At 35.4% G+C, this 18,176-nt stretch overlaps 1 protein-coding gene across 2 annotated transcripts in view; it reads left to right on the top strand.

Moving 5' to 3' along the window:
• Window positions 1-18,176, top strand: part of RIC1 (RIC1 homolog, RAB6A GEF complex partner 1) — a gene marked incomplete at both ends in the record, with an annotated part of 122,331 nt that overhangs the window by 84,313 nt on the left and 19,842 nt on the right. The window contains 8 exons of one of the 2 annotated variants that reach the window (XM_080708837.1): window positions 1,868-2,012; window positions 2,761-2,809; window positions 3,957-4,109; window positions 8,420-8,623; window positions 14,211-14,249; window positions 14,558-14,668; window positions 15,692-15,781; window positions 16,991-17,151. In XM_080708837.1, coding sequence (XP_080564963.1) covers window positions 1,868-2,012; window positions 2,761-2,809; window positions 3,957-4,109; window positions 8,420-8,623; window positions 14,211-14,249; window positions 14,558-14,668; window positions 15,692-15,781; window positions 16,991-17,151 — 952 coding nt within the window. The remainder of the gene's footprint in view (window positions 1-1,867; window positions 2,013-2,760; window positions 2,810-3,956; window positions 4,110-8,419; window positions 8,624-14,210; window positions 14,250-14,557; window positions 14,669-15,691; window positions 15,782-16,990; window positions 17,152-18,176) is intronic. The other variant, XM_080708838.1, reaches the window with a different exon arrangement.

Below are 18,176 nucleotides of genomic sequence, written 5' to 3'. Positions count from 1 at the left end.
TTTCATACTTTTTTATGTGCTTCTCAATCTCACTTTAAAATTTTTAAATTTGTTTCTCTAGACTGTTGTAGAAAATTTTTCCATATCTATCTTTAGGTTCACTAATGCTCTGTTCATTTATGGCTAATATGCTGCTAACTCTGTTTGTTGAGTTTTTAATTTGAATTATTTTTTATTTCTAGAAGGTTTAGTTTTTTTCTAGTCTATATGCATCTCATTATTTGTCTCAATCTTTTATTTATTTAGCTATAAAGAGCATGACTTCCTAAGTCTGTTTCTGTTATGACTTGGTCTTTGAGTTCTTACTCTTTTGTTCATGTATTTTAGGATTTTTTTTTTTTACTGAGAGCTGATTATTTTCCTTGAAAGTTATTTGTGTGAATGCTTAGAGATCCAGATTGCAGGTGACTTCTTCCAGAAGGGACTTTTTATTTCTGCTGGTTACTTTAGGGTACTACAACAATCTGGAACCTTTTGCATTATGTTCTCTTTGAGATTATTTTTGAACCACACTAATTGCACAAATTAAAAATCATGGTGAAGTAGAGTATCAGGGAAGCTTTAGTTTCTGTTCAGTACCTTAGATGAAACATGGAAATGTTACTTGATATTTCTTTTCTTTTTAAATGATAGTCTTTTTTCTCATTTGCCTAAATACTAGGGATGTAGTCTTTTATAGTCCCTGTTTTTACATAGGTATCTTTTGTTAGATTCCCTCCATTAGGTAATCTCTGAACTTTTTCTCTTGTCCCTCACATGCTGTGAGTCATCAAAGGTGGTAGTCAGGGTTTCCCAAGTTTAGCAGATAAATATATTCTCCCAGTATTTTTGGTTGTTTTAAAGGTATTTAATATTTTGTTTGGCATCTTAGAGAGACATTTAAGTTATTATTTGTTGTGTTGCTAGAAATAAATATTTGGTTTCCCAAGTTTAGCAGATAAATATATTCTCCCAGTATTTTTGGTTGTTTTAAAGGTATTTAATATTTTGTTTGGCATCTTAGAGAGACATTTAAGTTATTATTTGTTGTGTTGCTAGAAATAAATATTTGGTCCTCACAGTTTTATCATTCTTACAGTATAGCCTATTTTAAGGCCTGCATGTATTTTTTTTAACTACAGTTTTTGCTGCAACCTTACCCACTTTTTTTTTTTTTTTGGTGGTACTGGAGTTCCTGGAAGCCCTTCTACCTCCGGGCTACACTCCCAGACCTATTTTATACATTTTTATGTGGAAACAGTGTCTCCTAAGCCAGCAAGGCTGGCTTCAGACCTGTGTGATCCTCCTGTCTCCACCTCCCAAGCGCGGGAATTACAAGCATGCACCACCACACCCGGCGCTTACCCACTTTTTTTTTTTTTTTTTTTTTTTTTTTGTGGTACTGGGGTTCCTGGAAGCCCTTCTACCTCCGGGCTACACTCCCAGACCTATTTTTACATTTTTATTTGGAAACAGGGTCTCCTAAACCAGCACGCGCGGCTGGCTTCGAACCTGCGCCATCCTCCTGTCTCTGCCTCCCAAGCGCAGGGATTACAAACGTGCGCCACCACACCTGGCTTACCCACATTTTTATAGAAGCCGATTTGCACAAAACCAAAGACTTTGAAGATTACCCAGTAGTAATTACTCAAGCCTAGTAGTGGTCAGAAACAGCATTTATTTCTTTTAAGTCACTTCTGCACTGAATTTGTTCTGATTAGGTCAAGCCAAGACTGATATTTTTAAAAACCCTGCATGAGAAGAATTCATCTCATTGTGTGAAGCAGTCATGCCTTTCTGCTTATATAGATTTGAAGGTATAGATGATAAAAAGTAATATTTCTGATGCAGTCCTTCATTTTTAACTCTTCTCACTATTTCTTAACAGACATTTGGAACAAAACAGGAGCTGTTAAATTGATAAGGTGGTCTCCTGACAATAGTGTTGTAATAGTGACCTGGGAATATGGAGGGCTTTCTTTATGGAGTGTATTTGGAGCCCAGCTGATTTGTACACTTGGAGGAGATTTTGCGTAAGTCAGTAAAGACAAATTATAGATAAAATAGCTTGATTATCTACCATTAGATTTCCTGCCTATACTTATTATTTCCCTGAATTTCCCTAAACAGAAACCCTGGATCATAGAACTGCCCTTTTGCCTTATTTGATTCTTACTCCAAAACATTTGTAAGGTTAAGAATTAATTTATTTAGAGTGTACTGATTCTTCAAACATCCATTTCCTTTAAAATGGACAGTTTATTCAATAAAAATGCACTTATTAATTCCCAGCTCTGGGGAAAAAATGTACTTATTTATTGAGCACCTATTTTATATGGCCTTAATGTTAGATTTAAAGCTGAATCAGACATGGTTCTGCCTTTACATAGCTTATCATTGATTAAGAATTATAAGCCTTGTTCATAAATAACGATTAGGGAGTCGAAAGGTACATTATCCAATTGGGTTAATATAGGTTAGCCCAGTGGGTTAATAAAAATGGGTTATATCTGTCCTTTTTATATACTTCCTGAACCACAGTCCTAATGAAATGAACACACATCCCCAAATTACATGATGCTATTAAGAAGTATTTTGAACCTAGAAAAATACAGCTGAATGATATGCCTGGGTATATTAGCCTGCAGTTTTTTATTTCATACATTAAGACATTTATAATGTATTTCTGTTTTGAAGAACTAATTTGATTTTTAAAACTAAATATTATGTGTACTATAGGTAATTGGAAGACTCTTTCAAATTAAGTTTCTGTTGTTTCAGTTATAGGTCTGATGGTACCAAAAAAGATCCTCTTAAGATCAACTCTATGGTAAGTACTTTCTATAAAAAACTGGCATAATATAAAGAACTTTAATGTCACCTTGGTCTGATAAAAATCACAAGCCTATTTTAGTCCCAGAATATTCTTTCTTATATACTTATTTCCTTAATAAAAGTTTTGCTTTTCTTTTTAAATTGGGATTGTTGCCTGATTTTTCAGTGTTTGCATTATGTTCAGGTAAGTCAAACAATTCCTATCATCTTTGTGAAAATAATGACTGTTCAGATGAGTAGATGAGGCAGTTTTTCAAAGCATACTTCCCTTTCTTTTATAGCTTACTGGCACACACTGCTGATGGCTTCCTTCCTTTCTAACATAAAGTGAACCTTTTTAACATAAAGTTAAATGTTCATTGGGTATTTTTCCTGGAGAGCATGTATTTGTTCATTACTTAAGCATATTTTAAAACTTTACAATATACATCAAGACTCTAATTCTCTGTTTTAATAGTACTTATTACCTGTTTTCAACTTTCTATTGAAAACAATGAGCTATTTTCACATAAAGCCATTTTCTTTCTACATAGTCTGTCTCAGTATTATCCTTGTTAAATTGTTGTTATGAATCTTATTACTACCCATCCCTTTTGCTCTATGTTGGAAGGCATTTTCTTATCTAGGGTTTCTCCAGGAGTTAAAACCATCATGGTTGCTTTTCACCACTAAAAGCCCTTTGATATCTCTTACCATATCCGTATTTTATCCATAAGTTTTTTGATCAATTATTTCTATAACTATTGGTCAATGCTTCAGAGTGGCAAGTAACTACCTGTGTTACCAGCCTCACTAAGTTGAAATTTCAGCCTCAAACTAAAAATCCAAGCATTTTAATTAGATTATGCAGGTTTGAGAAAACATAAAACTTGTTAAGCTTTTGAAATTTTGCAAGAGTTAGTGGACTGACCCCCTACCTCATTACCATTTTCTTGGTTCATGGACTGGAAATAACTTGCCTGTAATGGAATCTAGTTATAGACTATTAAAACTGAATGAGCCTGTCAAAATGTATTTGAACATTCTCATTTCATAGAGGAAGAAATTTTATACCTTGAGAAACCAGATATTGACTGAAATTAGGAAAGGATAACAAGAACTTTAATTGCTTTGACTTTTTTTTTCTTGTTCCTCTCTCCAAGAGCTGGGGTGCAGAAGGCTATCACTTATGGGTAATCAGTGGATTTGGTTCTCAGCACACTGAAATTGAGTCTGACATCAAGAGTATAGTTAAACAGCCCAGCATTCTGCTATTTCAATTTATCAAGAGTGTACTCACCGTAAATCCTTGTATGGTAAGTGTATTTAAAATTCAGATTTCTTTAGTGTCTTTCATATAAGAATTTCAGATCCTTCTTTATGACCCACAGACACTGAAGATACTCTTAAAATTGTCATATTACCTTATTTTGTGTACTTTCTGTGATTCTTATATTTCTTATTAAATTTATATCAAAATCTTATTTCTGAATATTTATGTTTTGTTTGATTTTTTGTTTTTTTTTCAACATACTTTTTTGGTTTTTTTGGAGGAGGGGTCTGGGGATGAAATCCAGGGCATTCAACCTATGAGCTATACACCCCCTGCCCTATTTTTTATTCTTTATTTTGAAACAGAGTCTCACTAAGTTACAGAGGGCCTCACTGAGTAGCTGAGACTGTCCGTGAACCATGATCTTCCTGTCTCAGCCTCCCAAATGCTGGGATTACAAGCGTGTGCCACCACGCCCGGCTTCAACATACTTTTATTGGTGCATTATAATTATGTATCATAGTGAGGTTCAATATGTAAACATATATGCACACCGTGCTTGGTATGATTACCTCCAGATCCCACCTCACACCTCTCCCCACCCCTGTACAAGTTAGTGAGATTGGTAGTGATACCTTCATATGTGGACATAGCATTATTTGGGTTTTTTTGTTTTGTTTTTTGCTTTTGTTTGTTTGGTTTGTTTGTTTGTTTGTTTGTTTTGGTGGTACAGAAGCCATTCTACCTCTGGGCTACACTCCCAGACCTATTTTTATATGTTTTTTTAGATTTGGAAACAGGGTCTCTTAAGCCAGCACGGCTGGCTTCGAACCTACGTGATCCTCCTGTCTCTGCCTCCCAAGTGTGGGGATTGCAAACGTGCGCCACCACACCCAGCTGACATAGCATTATTTGAACTGTTTCCATCATCAAGCCTTCTTTTCCTCTCCCCACCTCCCTCTCAGTCCCTTTCTAAATTAGCAAAAATAGCATGATATTGGCACAAAAACAGACTTGAAGACCAATGAAATAGAAGATAGAGACAAATGTCTTTTTAAAATAGAGTTACAAGAGGTTTATGGGAAAGAGATATTTATGTGTTGTATGTATTGGATAATTTTAATCTTTTTTTTTTTTTTTTTTTTGGTGGTGATAGTACTGGGGTTCCTGGAAACCCTTCTACCTCTGGGCTACACTCCCAGACCTATTTTTATTTTTTTAATTTAATTTTTTAAATTTATTTATTTATTTATTTATTGGAAACAGTCTCTGAAGCCAGCAAGACTGGCTCCGAACCTGTGCAATCCTCCTGTCTCTGCCGCCTCCCAAGCACGGGGATTACAAGCGTGCGCTACCACTCCCAGCAATAATTAATTCTTAATCTGAATATTTTTTCCCAAAGTATGTTCTATCAGACACTACTTCAGTAGTAGCAGTTCCACTGGACTTCTTTTTAAAGTTCTATTTTTATTCAGTGTGAAATAAAGGTTTTATAACAAAGACATAGAGATTTATTTATTGTAAATCTTCAGAATTTCCTATATGTTTGTGTGCATCATGAAAATCTAGGAGTTGGAATATAACAAGCAGTTTTCCCATGTTATTCAACTATTGGCTTTTAAGCAAAATCATGAAGAAAATATAACTCTGCTTTGGGAAACATTGCCTCAAATTACAAGCACCCCATGCTTATCAATCTGAAAAAATATATATTAGTATTATTATACATTAGTCATATATAATAATAGTATAGATTTCATGTTAGGAGTGTATATTAAGATATATACCTATCACCAGTGGCTTTTTAAAGCTGTTTGGTACAACAACTTAATTAAAATGTACAAATAATGTTAAAATAGCCTGGATCTCAAATGCCATTAGTGCAGTTGAAATTAATGATCCCCAGAAAAAACAAGAACATAGTATTTCTTCTTGCCCTCCCCAACCCAAATAATCCTAAAGCACCCTTGAGCTTTATGTCCAGACATCATTTGGACAAAAATAGAAATGTGAGGGAGTAGAAGCCACAGTTATTTGAAAATTTAAGACTATACCAACCTTTGAGAACACTGGCCTTCTAATTGAAAAGCAGGGCATAATTACTAAAAGCAGAAACTGTCTTACTTATCTAAATATCATTAGAAATTTGCACAGCTCCTGGCATTAACCATGTATTCATTAAATGATTATTGAAGTTTTCTAAACCCAACCAAAGACTTAGGCTTCTCTTCTTTCTCCCCCATGGTTTAGAAGATCCTCCAGCATCCAGTTAACACTGTTTCTTTTTTCTTTTTTTTCTTTTTTTACTTTTATTTAAAAATGAAACATTTTGAAAATGGTATACATTTAGACTGTTCTTGGTGCCCTCTCCCCCCAATCCCAACTCCCCTTCCCCCCTCCCAACAATGAGTGTCCAGGTTAACCATGCTATATTCATACTTTTGCATATATTCGGATATAGCTCCTCCATTAATCAACCTTAGCCTTCTTCATCTCCTATCCTTCCATTCTAGCTTTGCTCAGATTTCCCCTCCATTATCTGGAGTCCTTCTGGTATCCCCAATTCTCCCTAGTTTGGGCATATTAGAGAAAACGTATGTCCCTTCCCTTTCTGTGCTTGGCTGGTCTCACTTAACATAATGTTCTCCAGATCTTTCCATCTTCTTGGGAATGCCATGATTTTGTTCTTCACTTAGGGTGCTCTGGGTCTTGAGTTTGTGGTAATCTCAGCCACCACTACTCCTTCACTGGGTCGTATCACAAAGTCTCAGACCAAGGGAGTTCATCGAGGCTGCGCAATACCGTGGGGGTGCTGAGCTGGGCGTTTTCCCATAGGGAGCTGTGACTAGGGTGTGGTATCTTTGCCACCACTACTCCTTCACTAGGTTGGACTGCAAAATCTCAGACCCAGGAATTATCAAAGCTGTGCAAATCCCTGGGGGTGCAGTGCTGGGATTTCTCCTTTAGGGGCCACAATTTCACTTACGGTTATTGTGCGCACTGATCTGGAACTGTCATGGGTGTGGTGAACTCACTGCTGCTGGCAATATCGTGCCGCTGCCATGCCCTTGGCCGTAAGACTGGCGTATTTCTTTTCTGGTTTTGAGCTCCGTTCTGAGTCCCTGAAAGGCGTGATGAGCTTGGCCACTGGGATTTTTAGACGTTCTTTGGGCTGAAAGAACTGATGAATTACACCTGAATGATCCGCAGCTGCTCACTTCAGCTCCTTGTTTATCTTTCCTCTCTGGAGCCTGGTGCTGCTGTGAGGCAAGATGGTGCCAGCATGGCGGCCGCCGCTGCAAGCAGGCTGGTTTCTTTTCTAGTCTCTGGTTGTTCTTCTAGTCTTCTTTTTCTTTGTCCCTTGTGTTTACAGTTTTTATTCCTCTGCTCGTAGTGTTTTCTGGCTTTGAAAAAGTGCTTATTTTGTGGCAATAGAGATCGAGTGTTAGCAGGACTCATAAACACTGCTTTTCTCAGTTGCTATCTTCGTTAACCCTGTTCCTGATCTTAATTTGTAAACTAAATAATAAGTTGTTACATTCTATTTTTCAGATGCAAAAATCTCTCATAGAATTGCTGTTTTGGACTAGTAATGAAAGATACTGCTAAATAATTTGTAAATTCGAGCACATACAGACATTTGTGATGAAACAGACTTTAACAAAGATTTTGTTTATACTGGGAAAAAAATCATTAAAACATTGCCTATTCTCTCTAAATATAGGAATGTTGAGATAATTTTCTAGTCTTTGTCCTCTGTGAAGAAAATTAGTATTGAGATATATAGTACATTTTCTACAATAAAACTAACTCATTGTTTCTTAATTTTCCCTACCTAATGTTGGGTGATTTTTATTTGTTTCTTTGTTTGTTTATGTATTTATTTTGTGGTACTGGGGATAGACCCCAGGGGTTTCTCTGGGCTATACTCCCAGACCTGTTTTTATATTTTATCTGAAAACAGGGTTTCACTAAGTAGCTGAGGCTGTCTTCAAACCTGTGCAATTCTTCAGTCTCAGCCTCCCAAGTACTGGGATTAAAAGCATGTGCCACCACACCCAGCTTGTTAGGTGATTTTTATTTTTTATTTTATTTTTGGTGTTACTGGAGGTGGAACCAGGGGCTTTCTACCTCTGGGCTATACTTCCAGACCTATTTTATATTTCATTTGGAAACGGGGTCTCACTAAATTGCTGAGAGCATTACTAAGTAGCTGAAGCTGGCTTCGAATCTGCGCGATCCTCCTGTCTAAGCCTCCCAAGCACGGGAATTACGAGCGTGCACCATCACACCCGGCAGGTGATTTTTATTTGCCTTTCTCCTTAGCCCTTTTCTTCCTCTCTCCCTTTCTAGAGTAACCAAGAACAGGTGTTGCTTCAAGGAGAGGATCGTTTGTACTTGAACTGTGGAGAGGCCTCACAGACCCAGAATCCCAGGAGCTCTTCAGCACATTCTGAGCATAAGGCCAACAGGGAAAAGAGCCCATTTGCAGATGGAGGTTTAGAGTCTCAAGGTTTAAGCACTTTACTTGGACATCGTCATTGGCATGTTGTACAGGTTAGTATACATTTGTTGATTAATAGTGATTCAGTCCTTGGTAAGATTTTTAAGTATTTCATCTATTTTTAAAAAAAAACTAAGAATCATTTTAGCCTTTTAGTCATGTCTCTTCTGTTTTTGTGTGTTCTTGTCCTCTTGTCTTCGTTCTTTCCACATACAGTGTATCCTCGCCTTCTTTAAATCTATTAGTGTCAAGAAATAGAAGCTATTTTGCCCCTTCATTGAAAATGAGATGTTTAGTACTCTCAGGTTCTTTTTTGTATAATATAACTATAAATTTGTGTAGACAAAAGAGTAGTCATTTCATGGAAAGTGGCAATATTGACTAGTACCCTGTGCACCTGATCTTGTAGTCCTAATGGGGCCACATTGAGGTTAATCACTTGACAGGTGGACCAAGATTGTAAACTTGTGATTATTCTAGAACTTTATTGTTAATAATTTTATTATCATTTAATCTTATTGCAAATACTTCACTCATTATGATACCACTCCCTCCCCCATACTAAAGATTGAATCCAGGGGCATTCTACCTCTGAGCAACGCTCTCAGCCCTTTGTATTTTTTGTTTTGAAACTGAGTCTAGTCAAGTTGCTGAGACCAGTCTCAATCCTGTGATACTCTTGTCTGAGCCTCCCAAGTACTGGGATTATGTGCATGCACCACCACATCTGGCCTGATGCCACTTTTAAATTAGTAATATTTTTAGTAATTATGATAAATTGGCATTTAACTGAGAAATAAATCGTGAATTTTGATACCAGTTAAAATTTATTCAGGAAAATTAATAAATTTAAGTTTCTTAGGAGAAACTTACATAATTTTAAAGTCCTGAGTACTTTCTTTTTTCTTTGATACTAAAATGCATCAGAGCATACTCCTAAATTAGTTTAGTCAATGTCTATTTTAATAATTCTTTGCCTTCTACTCTCTACTTATCTAGCTTACTTCAGCGTTCATGTTATTTTCATTTGACTTTGAGTGGAAATAATGAAAGACAGAAAAATGGTCATTATGTAAAAGGTTTGAAGGAGGAATATCTCCTACAATAACATCTCGTATGTACTAAAAGAAAATATATTTAAATTACATTAATAAATTCATAGACTCAGTGTACATACCATTTTATAATTAGTTAACAATTTTTAAATAAAACTGCATTAGCTACTTCCTTGACTAAAATTTTCCACTGCTCCCTTCTCTCCTATAGCCATTTCTCTGCTATTTTCATTTCCCCATACTTTGAACTATTCATTCTACACTGACCTAGCGTCAATGCCAGTTCTGCCTAGCCAGGTCTGTGTTACCAGAGAGCCAAGTAGAGCAGAGGATCAAAGAAGGTAGGTCTGGAACTCAAAAATCCATCAGGCAATAACAAAATTGAATTTCCTTCCAGCTCAAAAATTCAGTGATTCTTAGCCATCTTTGGAACATTCCATAAAAGAAATATATAACACTAATTTCAGGACATTAGGTACTATCAAGATTTTTCTGTCATTATGTTTATTAAATAGCTAAAGATACTTAGAGCTGGGCATGGTGGCGCACACTTGTAATCCCCGTGCTTGGGAGGTGGAGACACACTGGTTTGAAGCCAGCCTTGCTGGCCTAAGAGACCCTGTTTCCAAGTAGAAGATTCTTAGAAAGATAAATGTTTTAAGCCTAAGTTTACCTAGGTTTTTCAAGTTCCTTGAAAATACCAAAGTTATACTCCCAAAACAAATTATAAGACTCATAGAATTTTTAGAGCTGGAAGGACCTTAGAAATCTTATAAACCAACTGGATTTTATACATAAGAAAGCTGAAGCTCAGTAAAGTTATGTGACTTGCTCAAGTTCACAGCAGAGTAGTGGCAGACCTATCCTCAGTCATCTGCCTTAAAGTAACAAATCTAATGTATTTTCAAACATAGATACTAAATGTTGGATCATACAATATACTACTTACCTTGAACTAAAACTTAGAATTTGCCTGTGTGGCCATATTTTTACTTGCTCTGTACTTTGTTGGCTAACATCCCAGCCATGTGATTCAATGCAGAGTGGTATCGTTCTTTCAGTAGGGTATTTTATAGTATCTATATAATGCTAGAGCTTTACCTTACAGGCTCTCTAGCCAGTAATAATGACTCTCTGAAGAAAGATAAGTGCCTGGTTTAGTATTGCCTTTCAACATACCTCTTTTCTAGGATAAAACCACATCTCCCATCAAAGTGGATTTGTTTCTGTGATTTATACATTGTATGCTTCTTGTGTAGCTTAGAGTTCATCTAATGAGTTCCGGCTACTTTTGCTCTTTCTGTTCCTTGTCTAGAGTACTGGATTTTTTGTTTAGGGCCTTCTACCAGATACTCCTTATTTACAGATTAGAAGATCCTCTGTTGCTTTTTCTTTAACTAAATCAAAGCAAATACATACTTGCCAGAAGCAGGGTTAGTAGCTGCTAGTAAAGATTATTTGTTTATTCATTCTTTCATTCATACATTTATTTTGCAATACTAGGGCTTGAACCCAGGGGCGTTCTACCTCCGAGCTATACCTCAAACCTTATTTTTTATTTTATTTTGAAACAGCATCTCACTAAGTTGTGGAGAGCCTCACTAAGTTGCTGAAGCTAGCTGTGAACCTGCGATCCTCCTATATCAGCCTCCCAAGTACTAGGATTACAGGTGTATACCACCAAGCCTGGGTGGGTTGTTTTTTTGGGTTTTTTTTTTTTGGCTTTTAAAGGTACAAATTTAGAAAGTAATGGGGCATCACAATGTGAAAATTTTAAAAACCTAGTTTTCAGCTATTTTCTTATATTGAGCTTTTATTTTCTTTTTTTCTTTTTTTGCGGTACTGGGGATGGAATCCAGGGGCATTGTACCTCCAAGCTATTTTTTAGTCTTTTTGAAACAGAGTCTCACTGAGTTGTAAAGGGCCCCGCTAAGTAGCTGAGGCTGTCCACAAACCACGATCTTCCTGTCTCCACCTCCTGAATGCTGGGATTACAAGTATGCACCACCACAACCGGCGCGTTTATTTTAATCCTCAAAATTTTGTATAATATAAACATTTCTGAATGGTGCATTAATCATTATTATTTAGTATTCTGAAGTTATTTGTTTTATAGCTAACCTGACTATTTGGAAATAATAACTTTCACAAAATATGGTAGATAAATACCTACAGACACTATAAGGATGTTAGCAGTAGATTTGAAAGACTTTCACTTAAAAATGATTTGTTGTCAGTTTAAATCTAGTATTCCAGGTATGGTATTTAGCACAGACTCAATCTGCTAGTACAGTTGGTCCCACCATCTCTCACTAGTTAGACAAAACTAGTTGAGGCAAGAGACAAGGCTTTAGCAGAATGGCTCTTAAAAAGATCTTTATAGTAGATTCATGTTAAGAGAGATTGGGAAATCCTTCAGCAAGAAGGCTAGAGTGTTTTTCTGAACCTTAACACTTAGTAATCCTGTGATGTGGCATGACTTTTGTGCCCTGAGTATGCTATTTGTGTCCTGAGTTTCTTCATTATTTATCAGCTGCTCTTTTTCCTTACTTCACCATCTCTCACTCCTAGTATTGTTTAGTTCAGAGTTCAAATGACTCATAGCTCAAGAAAGGTGACCTTCTACAGAAAATACAAGTTTTTTATTTTGTCTATATTTTATGACATCTTTAGCCAAAAAACTGCATGAAAAGTAACTTTTCATTTGAAGTTTATAGCTTGAGTTTTGTAAATAAGCTATGGTACTTAATAGCTATTTGCATAATAAAAGAAATATATATTTTACAGTGTGACCATTGGAAAAATTTAACTTTGATTCCCCCAATTAGAAGCTCTTTTTATTAAAGGAGTCCACTTTGCAGTGAGCTCTCAGCTCCTACATTACCCTGTCCCATGTTTCACAAGTACTAGTGAAACACCAAAGTTTGGGTAGGTGTGTGTGTGTGTGTGAGAGAGAGAGAGAGAGAGAGAGAGAGAGAGAGGGAGGGAGGGAGGGAGGAGGGAGAGGGGGAGAGGGAGAGGTGTAACAGGATCACTTTTTTACTTGAGTACATTTGTTACATTCTCCTTCAAGTAACTATTATCCTTAATTTAAGAAAAAGAAAAATAATTAATTTCACCATTCAGTTATTGCTTCAACTTTACTATTATTCTAAACAAATCTTGCCTCTCATAGTGAATTTTTAATTGTCCTGAATAGTGTAGCATATCTCTTAAGATTCAAGTTTAATATTCTTCAAACATCCATTATGTCACTTAATATCTTTGATTCCATAAGGTAGCCTTGCACAAATCAGTACTAGGGCTTAAGAACTTCCTAATGTACTAAAAGCTATTTCATTTAGTTGTATTTTAAATTGATTCACCAAATAATAAATTTAACAAATAATTTTATGAATTTTATCAGAGCTACTACAGATGTTTTTAGCATATTGCTTTTACTTGATTTTTGTCTTCTCATTACTCAAATAATTTTATTGGACTTGATTGCACTTTACATGACTTTTTAATTTGGCTTTCTTTTCATAAATATCTGACTATTTTTCTTGAGTAAAATTAAAATAAATTTGATAAACTGAAGCTTTTCTTATTGCAGGAGCAGAAGACTCTTCCTTTGTTCTGATATTCTGTTGATTCACACTCACCAAGTCCTCATGAAAGCTATTCAACCAATAAGCTTACATAGAAATCAGTTTTGGTAGAGCTAGAATTTACTTAATCCACATTGATACCCCACAAAGGATTCCTTAAGTTTAAAAATTTTGTTAACAAAAACACCATGTACAAAGATTAAGAAAGATAACATGGTTAAGTGTATTTGCCATTGATATTGCAGATAAAGACTTAATATCTCTTCTAAGACTTTTTATAAGCTGGGCATGGTGGTACACATTTGTAATCTTAGTACTTTGGAGACTGAGACAGGAGGATCATAGGTTTGAGGCCAACCTCCACAACTCAGCAAGACCATTCTAAATAAAAAGGGATAGGTGTATAGCTCAGTGGTAGAATCCCTCTGGGTTCAATCCCTAGTACCACACATACGTACATATACAAAGCTCTTGTAAATGAGTAATTTGAACACTCTGATAGAATAATAGTAGCTTAAACACACTCTTACCTGTTTACAAAAGTTTGTGTAGAGATAGACTAACCAGTGGTTGTCCATAGTAATCAAAATATTTCTATTCAAGTAACAAAACTCTTAGTGAAGCTATAATTTTACTAGATAAGGTCATTTGGGGATGGTTCACATTAGCAAACCAGAAGATTTCATATGTACAATTTATGACTGCCCTCATATATGCTTCTCTAAAAATCTGTTGTTAGTCTGTTTTTATTGAGTTTAACATTTCAGACCAGGAAAAGAGGAAATCCTGATGTCTGGAAACTTGGAATGATTCAGACTTAAGATGTGAAATATTGACTCATATATAAATGCTAAATTCCAAGTATTCTTCTAATAATAGCCACTATTTGGAAGCTGAATTGCATATTGTGATAGGTTAATGCTTTGGGTTTGAATATATTTAAGTACTTAAATATATTTAGTGAGTCTTACAAACTGATGTGCTGTTTTCCATAGATTTCCAGCACCTATCTAGAGAGCAATTGGCCTATACGGGTAAGTTGTTACCTTGTTAGTGTTAACTTTATTGGATAGTTGCAAGAGGCATTCTGGCATTGAGCCCTTCATTGGGTTTATTGGTAAAAGTAAAAATTTAATACCTGATCTATTATACATTGTTAGTATATTTACATCTATATTAATGTCAGATTTACCTATAAATATTTGCATTTTTAATTTAGCATTTTATTTTTAATTCATTTTGTAAGCATTATTGTCTGTTTACCTAACAGAATATTAAGCACTTTATACCTAATAAAGTATATAGGTTTCTAAAGAGTTCTTACTTTTTTTTTTTTAAATAGTTTTCGGCTATTGATAAACTTGGACAGAATATTGCAGTGGTTGGCAAGTTTGGTTTTGCACATTACTCTTTACTCACCAAAAAATGGAAACTTTTTGGAAACATTACTCAGGTTAGTCTTTTTTAAATTAAAAACCAATTCCTGAAAGTAATAAGAGAACTATAATATGAAATAACTACAGTAAACTGTTATTTACTTTTTAAAAGAAAATTATATATAAGAAAAGTAATATCTATGAACTGATGTTTTCCATGAGCTGATTTTGATAAAGCACTTGATAATTTGATCAAGTTCTTATATTAAACTAGTTGAGTTTATTTTATTGTTTTTGTTGCGGTCAATAACAGTAATTCTTTAAACTTGAGGATTTAATTTTTCCTTCAAGATTGAATTCATCAGATTTGATGAGAAATTCTCACAAAATTTGAGGTCATTCCATTCTTAGCTGTATGTGAGGTACATATTTGGAAGCATATCTATACATGCATATATGCATTCAATTAGATTTTACAAGAATCAAATTAGAGGAAAAGAGAAGGAAATATTTTAAGGTGCTTTCATGCGTAATATCTTATTCATCATCATAACAACTCTCAAGGACAATATTTGTACACCACTGAAAAGAGAAACTAGAATTCACTTCTCTGATGATTGATAAAGCCAGAATTTAAACAGAGGTTTTTTTGATATAGTACTCAGTTACTTTGAATGAGATCTTTACTTCCTTACAGAAATGTATGTATGCATGTATGGATGGATGGATGTATTTTTGTACTGGGGATTGAACCCAAGAGCATTCTACCTCCAGGCTACACCTCTAGCCCTCATTTTTTTTTTTTTTACTTTAAAATAAGAGTCTCGCTGTGTTGCCAAGGGTCTCCCTAAATTGCTGAGGCTGGCCTCCAACTTGTGATCCATCTCAGCTTCCCAAATATGGGTTATAGGTGTGCATCACCACATGTGGATTCAGAAATACTTACTTTTAAAGATAGGATATGAACCATTATTAATAATGGCGCTGGAGTAATATTTAAAGGGCAAGTAAGCAGAAATTTAATTTCTTAAAAATATTTTATATTTCTTACAATTTCTAGTAATATTAAGATAAATATGTTTTGTAAATTTTCTTTTAAGGAACAAAATATGATTGTGACTGGTGGCTTAGCCTGGTGGAATGATTTTATGGTCCTTGCGTGTTATAACATAAGTGACCGTCAAGAAGAGGTAAATTTGTTTTTCTCTATCATTAATAATAGATCTTTATATTTTAGGCCTAATAAAAATTATTTAATTTTATGTATAAAATGATCTCTTGAAAACTAAGCCAAACATTTTCATTTTTTCAATAATTTAGTATATTCTAGCTAATGGAATTGCTGGGGGTGGGTGGTTGTTTTTGTTGTTTTGTTTTTTGGTGGTACTGGGGTTCCTGAAAGCCCTTCTACCTCTGGGCTACACTCCCAGACCTATTTTATACTTTTTTATTTGGAAACAGTGTCTCTTAAGACAGCGCGGCTGGCTTCGAACCTGCACGATCCTCCTGTCTCCGCCTCCCAAGCGCGGGGATTACAAGCGTGCACCACCACGCCCAGCAGGAATTGCTGGGTTTTTTAAAGTTTTAAGTAATCATTGGGACATCAAAATATCTTTTTAAAGTATTTTAGCTGTTAGATATTCTCTATACAGTTTGATAATAAAAAATAGGAAAAGCAAAAAATTATAAGATGTTTGTGAGGCTTTCTACCTCTGTGACACAACTTCAGCCTTTTTATTTTTTTGTTTTTGAGATAGAGTCTTGCTAGGTTTCTGAGAGTCTCACTAATTGCCCAGGCTGTCCTCGAACCTGTGATCCTCTTTTCTTAGCCTCCCAAATACTAGGATTATAGGTCTGTGTACCACAACATCCAGCAAGAATTACTTTGGGGGTGGGGAACCAGGGGCTTTGTACCTCCAAGCTACACTCCCAGCCCTATTTTTTAGTCTTTTTTACTTTTGAAACAGGGTCTCACTGAGTTGCTAAGTAGCTGATGCCGTCCACAAACCACAATCCTCCCATCTAAGCCTCCCCAAATACTGGGATAGCAGGTGTGTGCAACCATGCCCAGCTTCAAGAATAATTATTCTTAAAAATAGGTTTACCAATGTATTGCTTGGGGAAACTGCTGGCCTCATTATATAAGTCTTAATATGTAGGTCTAAAGGAATGTTTCATAGTATTACATTCACAGTTTTGATAACTTCATCTTTGGGTTATTTGTTAAATAAGCCTAGTCTGCCAAAATATAAACATAATCTGTTCATTGTTAAAGCTTAGATAAGTTTTTTTTAATACTTGTTACTTAAGAAAAAGTCAGTAAATTAAAAATAGTTTTAAAGTATTTATCCATCTTGTTTTTCTGATTACCTTTTTTTTTTTTTTTTTTTTTTCTATAGCTCAGAGTATACTTAAGAACATCAAATCTGGACAATGCTTTTGCTCATGTCACCAAGACACAAGCAGAAACATTATTGCTTAGTGTCTTCCGGGACATGGTAATAGTATTTAGAGCAGACTGTTCAATATGCCTTTACAGTATTGAAAGAAAATCTGATGGGTAAGTTATACCATATGACAAATCACTTTTTGTTCCTATTTATCATGTTCCCTTTAATTTTCTCAAAGCAATTTTCCCACATTTCATTTCTCTTTTTTTAGAGGTTAAAAAAAATGCGGAATTTTAGTTAGTGATATTAATTAAGTAGCCATGAAAAAAGAAATAGCCTGTGCAGGCTTCATCAGCTAATATAACTGGATTCATCGGAACACAGGCTAGTTTCAGTTAAGGCTAACTTTTAAGTACTGAATTTTTTTCACAACCTTGAAAATAAGTGACTATTAACTATTCTAGAGTTCCAGACACTTGCAGGAATTTAAAGGAATTCCATAACTTTAAGGCCTTAGGAAGTGTGTTTTTAGCAAACTCACTTATATTTCCACTGCATTAGATGGTTGTCATCTGGGGCAGGAAAAAGCAAAAGTCCTGCTGCTATCACATATGACCTTATATTCTTGGCATCTGGTCCAACTTGCAGCATTTAGATCACACACACACCTCTTGAGTTTGATTTTGTTCACAGAAATGTGTTTGTTTAAATACCTGTAAAGTAAGCCAGGCGTGGTGGCGCACACTTGTAATCCCAGCGCTTGGGAGGCTGAGACAGGAGGATCACACAGGTTCGAAGCCAGTTGCAGCTACTTAGTGAGGCTCTCAGCAACTTAGTGAGACCCTGTTTCTGAATAAAGTATTTTATAGGTCTGGGAGTATAGCCCGAAGGTAGAAAGCCCCTGGGTTCCACCCCCAGTACCACAAAAATAAATAAATAAAAATAAATACCTGTAAAGTATGTATATACAGAAGTAGCCTAGTAATTAGGGAGTAATATACACAAAAAAATTTGGTTATATTATTAGCCTTAGTAATTAAACTTGCATCTTTTCTTAATCAGTTTGTATTCCTTAAGTATTTTTATTCTAGCTGGGCGTAATGGCGCACGCTTGTAATCCCAGCATTTGGGAGAGGCTGAGACTGGAGGATCATGAGTCCTGGACAGCCTCAGCTACTTAGTGAGGCCCTCTGCA

This window comes from Muscardinus avellanarius (genome assembly GCF_963383645.1).
Source record: "Muscardinus avellanarius genome assembly, chromosome: 13".
NCBI classification, from domain to species: Eukaryota; Metazoa; Chordata; class Mammalia; order Rodentia; family Gliridae; genus Muscardinus; species Muscardinus avellanarius.
Note: the sequence above shows the minus strand (reverse complement) of the source record. Positions and strands in the feature narration are given on the sequence as shown.